The sequence below is a fragment of the Podarcis filfolensis genome (assembly GCF_964270895.1).
Source record: "Podarcis filfolensis genome assembly, chromosome: 16".
Taxonomy (NCBI): Eukaryota; Metazoa; Chordata; class Lepidosauria; order Squamata; family Lacertidae; genus Podarcis; species Podarcis filfolensis.
The window spans coordinates 2,709,777-2,719,538 of record NC_139620.1 but is presented as its reverse complement, the minus strand read 5'-3'; the positions used below and the strand labels follow the sequence as shown (position 1 = coordinate 2,719,538).

The 9,762-nt window shown below is 49.7% G+C and overlaps 1 protein-coding gene across 1 annotated transcript; it reads left to right on the top strand.

The window, feature by feature from the left end:
• Window positions 1-1,909: 1,909 nt before the first annotated feature.
• On the top strand, window positions 1,910-9,119 carry RIIAD1 (regulatory subunit of type II PKA R-subunit domain containing 1). The gene is made up of 4 exons (XM_083590804.1): window positions 1,910-2,062; window positions 5,514-5,590; window positions 6,182-6,228; window positions 8,767-9,119. Exons 1-4 carry the CDS (start codon window positions 1,964-1,966, stop codon window positions 8,838-8,840), a joined length of 297 nt encoding a protein of 98 aa, XP_083446930.1. The 5' UTR covers window positions 1,910-1,963; the 3' UTR covers window positions 8,841-9,119.
• Window positions 9,120-9,762: the final 643 nt, after the last annotated feature.

Genomic DNA, 9,762 nt, shown 5'->3' with positions numbered 1-9,762 from the left:
CTGCAAGTTTCTCTTCTCATTTTGCCTCCACCCCTCCACCCCGCACTCCCGCTCCTTGGCCATTTTCAAGGGAGGACTTGCGGTCGCTCGGAGAAAATAAATAAATCTATTTATACAACCGCACAGCGAAACGAAAGAGGCTTCAGATAGGACTGGGAGGCTGCCAAGGCCCTGAGGGCTGGGGAGGCTTAAGATAAACTCACGGGTCAAAACACTAACTGCCAGTGCCTGCCCAACACCCAGGAGGCTCACGTGCCTTTCCCAGCTGCACATTCAGGCAGAAATCCAACTGGTGAAGTTCTCTCCCCCCCCAACTGCACCTGAAAAATTCCTGCCTGTGTTAAAGGCACAGCGCTTGTGCCAGCTCTGCTGATCATGTTTACTTCTTCACCTTATTTATTTGTCGACTTTCTTACCCTTCGTCATCTCTCAATCTCACCTGCCTCACAGGGTTGTTGTGCGAGTGCAGAATGGGCAAGGAAGTGGGAGAGACAGCCAGGTATGGCACACCTTGAGCTCCTTGGAAGAAAGGTGGGATATAAATGAAATGCCATATTTTTCGCTCCGTAAGACGCACCTGACCATAAGACGCACCTAGTTTTTAGAGGAGGAAAACAAGAAAAAAAATATTCTGAACGAAATAGTGGATGTATGACTTTTGTGGTTCATGCTGTGGCCACAGACATGTGATTTGACGGTGAGTTTGCGGTAGCCCAATGCAATAATCCTGAGGATCCATGTGGATCCGTGATTTGTAACCACGTTTTTGCGCCATTGCGCCCCCAGGCAACAGTGGGTGCGTGGGTTTTTTGGTGCAGGCTGTAGCCATGGACATGCTATGTGATCTGATGGTGAATTTGGGGTGACCCAATGCAAAAATCCTGAGGATCCATGGGTTTTTATCTACCCCCTCCCAGGCAGCCTCTGCTAGCGTCCCTTATCTCTCTCCCGATCGCTTGCCGATCAGCGGCTTTGTTTCAACACCCACTTCCCTCTTTCAAAAAAAGAGAGCATGATCTGCTTTTTGCCCCTGGGCAATTCAGCTCCAGGGACCACACATTCGCTCCATAAGACACACAGACACTTCCCCTTACTTTTTAGGAAGCAAAAAGTGTGTCTTATGGAGCAAAAAATACGGTAAATATTACTAAATAAAGAATAATTTCCCCTGTCTGCAATCAATTGGTGGTTAAGAAGCCCAGGAAATCTGGGGTCTAGGATTTTTCTCTCTCTCTCTAGGTTCTCTTTTGTGGATTCTCCCATATAGAGAGGGTATATTATTGAAACTGCATTTACTGCCTGAGGTATAAACAGCGCATACCCTGAAGGAAGGAAGAAAGGAAAAGGAGAAAGGGAGAGAGAGAGAGACGGAAGTAAGAAAGAAAGGAGGAGGAGAAGGGGAGAGAGAGAGAGAGATGGAAGGAAGGAAGAAAGGAGGAGGAGAAGGGGGAGAGAGAGAGAGATGGAAGGAAGGAAGGAAGGAAGGAGGAGGAGAAGGGGAGAGAGAGAGAGAGATGGAAGGAAGGAAGGAAGGAAGGAGGAGAAGGGGAGAGAGAGAGAGAGATGGAAGGAAGGAAGGAAGGAAGGAGGAGGAGAAGGGGAGAGAGAGAGAGAGATGGAAGGAAGGAAGGAAGGAAGGAAGGAGGAGAAGGGGAGAGAGAGAGAGAGAGAGATGGAAGGAAGGAAGGAAGGAAGGAGGAGGAGAAGGGGAGAGAGAGAGAGAGATGGAAGGAAGGAAGGAAGGAGGAGGAGAAGGGGAGAGAGAGAGAGAGATGGAAGGAAGGAAGGAAGGAGGAGAAGGAGGAGAAGGAGGGAGGGAGGGAGAGAGAGAGAGAGAGAGAGAGAGAGAGAGAGAGAGAGAGAGAGAGCCTGCTTCCCGAGGAATCTGGCGAGGATCCTGGCATGTGTCTGTGTGTGTCTCTGTCCCCATGGCAACGCCAGCCGCCTGCCTGCCTGCCTGAGCATGGCGCTCCGTGACATGGTGGACTTGGACTCTGGCCTGCAAGGCCAGGACTGGGGGGCCCTCAACCCAGAGCAGCAGATCAAGCTCTCCCACTTCAAGGTGGGTCAAGGGGAGGAGAGGGGGGGGTGTACGGGGGGGTCCCTTAGAAAAGACCCACAAAGCTCAGCACTGTGGCTCCGCTTTCCCAAGGCATGCTGGGAGTCTGGTTCACGCTCCCTGCAAAGGGGCTTCTCTTGTGGTTCGGGAGGGGCAAAGCGGGTTTGGAGAGGATGGGCAAGAAATAGGGATAAAGAGGATGAAAGGCGCGAAGATGGGGAGCAGGGGGAAATGGGCGGTTTAGTTTTGGGGTGTGCAAAAGCCACAGCCCCCTGGAGAAGTTGCTTAGCATAATCACATTGCGATTATGATTATGATTATGATTACTATGATTAAACCTGTTTCTTTCAGAACAAAGTTTTAAATAACTGCCTGCTTCGCGTTGGCTTCTTTTTGTTGTTCTCTCTCTCTGTGTCTAATATCTCTCTCTCTCTCTCTCTCTCTCTCTCATCTAATCTATCATCTCTCTGCCTTATCTATCTGTCTGTCTGTCTAATGTCCAATACAGTGTACCTCGGGTTAAGTACTGGAGGTCCGTTCTTAACCTGAAACTGTTCTTAACCTGAAGCACCACTTTAGCTAATGGGGCCTCCTGCTGCTGTTGCTGCGCTGCTGGAGCCCGATTTCTGTTCTTATCCTGAAGCAAAGTTCTTAACCTGAAGCACTATTACTGGGTTAGCAGAGTCTGTAACCTGAAGCGTATGTAACCTGAGGTACCACTGTATCTCTCTTTCTCATATCTATCTATCTATCTATCTATCTATCTATCTATCTATATATCATCTTTTGTCTTTTTTTATGTGATGGCGCAATTTGGAGTGGGATTGACTTTATTTTTCCAGTGCAAAAGCTTCGGGTATTTGTCCATTTTGGGTGAGCCTCTGGGGCTGGCGTTAGCGATGGCTGCAAACTTGGATGGCTTTTAAAGAAGACTAGGCCTGCTCACAGAGGATACAGCTCTCGGGGGGGGGGCGGGTGGCTGCAAGCGCTCATCAGCACTCTACACATGCTCCAGGATGCTTATTTTGCACTCAAAACACTTGCCTGCAATTAGTGGTGATCTTTACAGGTTGGGCTGTGCTGCTACATGGCTGCTGCTGAGATATGACAGGCAGCTGTTACCTGTACTTTCCGGAAACAATTGAATACATTTTTATTTTATTTCCAAACTGGATAAAAAGATCTCTGCTTTGGCTTTTCTTTGCTTACCATCTTCAAAACTCTCTCTCTCTCTCTCTCTTTTTTAACGATACGACGGCAAATCGCCTTGAGACATGAATGTAAAAGCAGATTCGTAAATTAATAAATCATCGCCATCCTTTTAAGCAGACGCCCTCCCCGGCTTGCAACTGCATCGGGATTGTTTTGAGATATTTTAATTGCTTTCTCGTTTGTGCAGTTGCTGCCCTGGGCCCCTCTGGGAGGAAGGGTGGGATATAAATTTAATAAAATAAAACAACCACAACCACCATAAAAGTTAACCGAGGCCGTATTTTAACTGTGACACGTCCCGGAGAGGGTAGCCTGGAGTTACGTCTCGATACAGCCAACAGGGGGGGGAAAGAGGAGCGCCGTGGCACCATCAAGACAAAACAGATTTATTGTGGCAGACGGTTTCATGGACTGGAGCCCAGCACATCAGGCGCATCCAGTCCGCGAATGTTTATGCCACAATAAATCTGCTAGTCTTTAAAGGTGCCACATGGATCTTTGTTGTACATTTTAATGGGCCTCTCTGCAAGCTAAAGGTGTCTATATTATTATCGGAGTGGGTGGGGAAGATCCCTGAGGTCCTGATTTTCTGGGTAGTCTATCCCCTACCCATATTCTTCCCTTTAAGGAATGTATTACTAAAATGGCTCATGCGGACTACAAACACCATCGTCCCTGACCATTGATTGGCTGTGCTGGCTGGGTCTGATGGGCATCAGAGTCAGAGAAGATTGCTGAACTATAATTCACACCCCTTTGGCCGCTAGCCGTGCTTGGGGTTGTAATAAGTTACCTCCCACTGATTCTTCAAGACCAACTTCGTTGGACTGGTCATGTTATGCGGAGGCCTGATAATCGTCTTCCAAAGCAAGTACTCTATTCCCAACTTAAAAATGGAAAGCGTAATGCTGGTGGTCAACAAAAGAGGTTCAAAGATTTACCCACTTTGGAAGAATGGCAGATAATAATAATAATAATAATTTATTATTTGTACCCCGTCCATCTGGCTGGGTTTCCCCAGCCACTCTGGGCGGCTTCCATAGAAAACCAAAAATACACTAAGATATCACAGATTAAAAACTTCCCTGAACAGGGCTGCCTTAAGATGTCTTCTGAATGTCAGGTAGTTATTTATCGCTTTGACATCCGATGGGAGGGCGTTCCACAGGGCAGGCGCCACTACCGAGAAGGCCCTCTGCCTGGTTCCCTGTAGCTTTGCTTCTCGCAATGAGGGAACCGCCAGAAGGCCCTTGGTGCTGGACCTCAGCATCCGGGCAGAACGATGGGGGTGGAGACGCTCCTTCAGGTATACTGGGCCGAGGCCGTTTAGGGCTTTAAAGGTCAACACCAGCACTTTGAATTGTGCTCGGAAACGTACTGGGAGCCAATGTAGGTCTTTCAAGACCGGTGTTATGTGGTCTCGGCGGCCGCCCCCAGTCACCAGTCTAGCTGCCGCATTCTGGATTATGAAGATGATGAAGATGATGGACTATATGGGACTGGCAGAAATGACTGGCAGAATCCGGGACCAGGGAGAAGAGGCGGCAGAAGAAGATTGGAAGAAATTTAAAGACTATTTACAGAAATATTGCAAAATTAATGAATGTTAGAATGATGTTGGATAGAAATTAAGTGGTTTCCAGCTGTAATGCTTTAAGAATATGGAAGAAGGGTATAATTAGGTAATTGGAAATAAGTGGTATTGGCAACAAAGTTAATAAGAATATGCAAAAATGAATTGATAATGGATGAAAATACTGAGTTATAAAATGTTAAGTTATAGAGATAAGATAAATGAAAGAGGGTAAGGATTTGCTGATTTGATTATTTAAATGGGAATACAAGAAGGGGAGGTGTGAGGAAGTCAAATAAACAAGCAAATGAGTTTTAAGTTATGAAAAAGAATTGTTTTTAATTTTTTGTATTTTTTCTCTGTGTTTATTCTTATTTTTTTGGTTTTTTTTATTATGTGTTTTTGTATATCTGTTTTTGTAAAATCTTAATAAATATTTCTCAAAGACTCTCCCAAGGCAAATCTTTAAAAATGTAGTATAAACACCGACAACTGGGAAACACTGGCCTGCGAGAAATGGCTTGTGAACAGTCTCCTTCAACAGCTACCAGGCTTTTAGCCATAGCCTGCAATAAGATTTGGAACTGAGAAAAACCTCGCCTCCAAGTCAGGACAAATGTGCTTAGATGCTCAGATCTTAGCTTCTTCACAACCCTTTCCTCCCCCCAGATAAACACCAGGATCGCCAATGAGAAATACCTTCGTGCGCACAAGGAAGTGGAAATGCTGCTGTCAGGATTTCTCAGGTAAGTTTTTCGACTTCTATGATTGGCGGCGGCAGCGGGGTGGGGGGTGTGGATCAGCCTTGGAAGAATCAGCTGGCGACCCACCATTTCACTGAAAAAGTTCTTTTAATTTACAAGGTGCCCAGGGTATTTCTTGCGAGGCTGCAGTTCACCCTGACGGAAAAAAAGTTTGGCAATTTCCCCCCACCCCCCACCTCGCTTTCCTAGCTGCCTTGCTAATTGCTTTATCGATTCCCAATGAAGGAACCGTTGTAATTACGACGAGGTCTTCTTAATTGTTATAAATATTTCCTCGGCCCTGTGACGGTTGTACGTTCTTGTTCCTTGTTTTTAATATAAAACTCCATCACACACACACACCCAAAGGTGAATGCAGATGTAAAACGTTTCTCCCCGGTTGCTAATTGGCTTATCGATTCCCAATAAGGAAAGAGTGATTTACCAATTTGTCTTGCGTACCTTTGACAAGGACTTACAAAATCAACAGAGAGGAGAAGGGGGCGGGGGACACAATCAACTGCTTAAAAAACTCCCTTTTAAAAGTCTTTTTTTTCCCTGTCCACCTCTCTCTCCCATTCTCCATGTTTCCAGGGAAGTTCTGCTGCAAAGACCAAATAATATTCGGGAGTTTGCTGCTGGTAAGAGTTTCATTTCCTAGCCTTACATATTGAGAGATTTTTACTTTTTCACATACCAGTTGTTGGAAGGAACTGGAGGGGAGTATTTTCTTGTGCTTGAATCACGCAGGTTTCCTGCAGGTATCGGGTTGCACAGGATGTTCAAACGGAAGGGCCGATGGCCTGATCCTGAGCTAGCCACTAGCTAGCTCACACTGAGAGACACTCAGCAAATGCTTTCTATGCTATTAAGAGCAGGTAGCACAGGAGCGTCTGGCGATGGGGTACCTGCAGCCCTCTGGAGGCTGTTGGGACTCCCAGCACCCCCTCACCCTTGGGCACCCATAGGTGTCCTCCGCCCATCCCTGGCCTCATGCATGCAACACCCGTGCAAAAGATTGTGGAGTCCACCCCTGGCCATTACCTCCACAGCTGGCAGGACCAGCTTCTGCGAGATGGCACTGGGCGTCACGGAACGCCCACAGACATTTCAACTGTGCAGGGGAGAGAACTGTCATGGTCCGGTTCATGGGCGATTGAAGTCCTGGCTGGGGACGTCAGAACCAGGGGCAAGATGGCTGGGGGGGTAGCAGGAATGGGAGTCCAGAAGCCAAGAGTTGGAAGCCAACAGTCTGAGGGTCAGAGAGCTGGGAGTCACGAAGTCAAGGGTTCAAGGGTCAGGAAGCAAGGAGTCACAAAGTCAGGAGTCCGAGGGTCAGGAAGCAAGGAGTCACAAAGTCAGGGGTCCGAGGATCAAGGAGCAAGGAGTCACGAAGTCAAGGGTCTGAGGATCAAGGAGTCAAGGAACCAAACACAGCAAGGCAGGGAATGTGTTGCTGTGGCCAAGAGCCGAAGGGAAATGCTGACCTTATATCCCTTCCCAGCACTTGCCATCAGGTGCTGTGAGTTACTAATTGGCCTCACCTGTGCGGCCGCACCTTGCCTCTCCAGAACAAACTTAGGAAGGCCCCAGTCCTGGTCACAGGGCCCGGCTCCTGCACGCACACCTGACAAGAACCAAGCGCACCTGAATGTTTCTGCGCGGAGACGATGTGCGCTTGAGCTTCTGCCGTGTACCAAGGAGGGTCCCACCTTCCCGATTCCCGTCCCTTGTAAATCAGCATCCCTGCTTTTCCCTTTCGAGAAATTTAGCTAAGAGTGACCAGCACTGTTCTCCCTTCAGGGAACCCAACCCGTGGCCCTCTGAAGGCTGCTGGATTCCAGTTCCCACCAGTCCCAACCACAGGACTGATGGAAACTGTAGTCCCAAGAACAGGTCAGGAGCCACAGTTTCCCCTGGAGTGCCTTTCCCTCACGACGACGCAGTACCCACCTGAAAAATCAAGTTTTTTGAAAGAGGAAGGGGGCTCTCAAAGCGCAAGGGGCGCCCAACTAACAACCGAGCCCCGTCAGAAATCAAATATCAGGAGGGAGACACGGCTTGCAGAAGGAATATAAACCGAACTCATTCCAACAAGGGCTGATGGGCTGGTCCCCTGGGTTTCCGTGAGGCATAGTCTGAGTCCAGTCCAAGGTCGAGGCCGTCCGTCAAAGCTGAAGCTGGGTCCAAGGCAGGGAGTCGGGTGAGGTCAGGAGATCCAGCAGGACAGGGTGCAGGCAGGAACTGGCCACCAAGAACATTGCTCCCACAACTTGGGACTGGGACTGGCTGGCTTTTATCTGCCCCGAGGCATAGGGCAGCCCCAGTCCACAGGTGACTTGCCTCTCCTGGCCTGGAGGCGAGCACTCCTCCTGCGGGAACTTAGTTCCCTCTGCCTCTCTGCCCTGAGCCTCTGCAGCTCAGGAGAGGCTGGAGGGTTACCGGGCCCAGGGGCAACCTCCTCTTCCCCTGACGGGGCTGAGAGTGGAGCACCTGCAGGCAATAGGCCCTCCATCACCTCAGGGGCCAGAGCAGACTCAGCTGGATCCTGCACTGAGGACCCAGCACAGGTGAAGACCCTTCAGGCTCAGCCCCCAGCCCCGGCGCAGCTGGTTCTGGAGGCGGGGAATCCTGTGCAGGCTGGGATTCCTCAGGTTCAGCCTCCGAGTCTGAATCCCAGGCCATCACAACTGAAGCCGAGGCCTTTCTGTCCCTTTCTACTCTGCGCCCTGGAGCTTTTATGGAGGAGCATGAATGGATGAGGCCGGCAGATCAGCACCAGGTGTGCCTGGGGGCTCCATGCGGCCCCCAAACCACTCTCCCTGGCCCTTGGGGAGCTCTCGCCAGGCCACGTCCCTCACCAGCCCTGCCCCACAGATTCCTTGCTTGTTTTTCTCTGGCTGGGATGTGCCCTCTCGGGCCAAGGGTGGGGAACGTCAGGAGCCAGATGCGGCCCTCCAGACCTCTCCGTCTGGCCCCTGAGAGTCTCCCCAGGCAACGCTTCCCTTCCACAGCCGCACACGACCGGAGCGCTTTTGCTTGGCTGGGATATGCCCTTGAATTCTTGAGGACGCCTTGAAGGTCCTTGGTGCACCTTGGAGATGCAATAAATCTGTTAGCGGCCCCAGCTTCCCTCTCTTTGGCTAACCTTCTCGTCTTCCTTCACTCTCTCCTCCCAGACTACTTCACCAACCCGGAACTCCCCAAGAAGATCAAGCAGCAGATGATGGAGAAACTCAACGAGGCTGTCTAAGCGACGCCTCGCACTCGGGCCCCTCTCGGAGGAGGACGCAAACTCTTCGCCTTTGGACTTCCCATCACAAATGAACGGACCTTCCCCTGGAAATGGGTTGTTTGCGACTCGCTTCTGCTCAAGAGAACCTCTGAAACCAACGTCCACCAACTTCAGTGGGTCTCCTCAGAGCAGGAGTGTGGAGCGGACAACCCAACTCTCTTACTCTTTGCTGTTTTAATTTAACCTCTTCTCCTCCGGGTCTGGAGGGGAGAGAATAAAACTGGACTTCCAAAACAAGGGTGATGTTGACTTCATTTGCCACGACAATTATTTGCTTGGGGATTAAAGGTGTAAGGCAGAGTGTAAGGTTAGAACAGGGGTCAGCAAACGTTTTCAGTAGGGGGCCGCTCCACTGTTCCTCAGACCTTGTGGGGGGCTGGACTATATTTTGAAGGGGGGGGGGGGAATAAATGAATTCCTATGCCCCACAAATAACCCAGAGATGCATTTTAAATAAAAGCACACATTCTACTCATGTAAAAACACGCTGATTCCCGGACCATCCACGGGCCGGATTTAGAAGGCGATTGGGCCAGATCCGGCCCCCGGGCCTTAGTTTGCCTACCCATGGGTTAGAAGGTATACCTTTGTAAAAGGAAGTATGCCATCCTAAGTAGCCTTCCTCGGGAGTAAGGCCACATTCACTTTAAACAGCAATACCACTGTCATGGCTACCCCCCAAAAAATTCCGGGAGCTGCTTTTGCACCCTAGTCAGAGACCCCAGTTCACCTCACGGAGCTACAACTCCCAGAACTACTCTGGGAATTGTAGAACGAAGCTGCATGCTGGTTCCCTGCTCAGTTCACTCTCGCCCAGCGTGGATCCGGAGTTAAAAAAAACCCCTCTCGTTTCCTCTTTGGTTCATCTAGCTGGTGCCTG

What these genes read in the sequence shown, in the direction of transcription:
- RIIAD1 (XM_083590804.1), top strand. Translation starts at nt 1,964, where the DNA reads ATGGCGCTCCGTGACATGGTGGACTTGGACTCTGGCCTGCAAGGCCAG. An exon ending in TCAAGCTCTCCCACTTCAAG is followed by an intron (nt 2,063 to 5,513) that starts GTGGGTCAAGGG and finishes TCCTCCCCCCAG; the next exon opens with ATAAACACCAGGATCGCCAA. An exon ending in CTGCTGTCAGGATTTCTCAG is followed by an intron (nt 5,591 to 6,181) that starts GTAAGTTTTTCG and finishes CCATGTTTCCAG; the next exon opens with GGAAGTTCTGCTGCAAAGAC.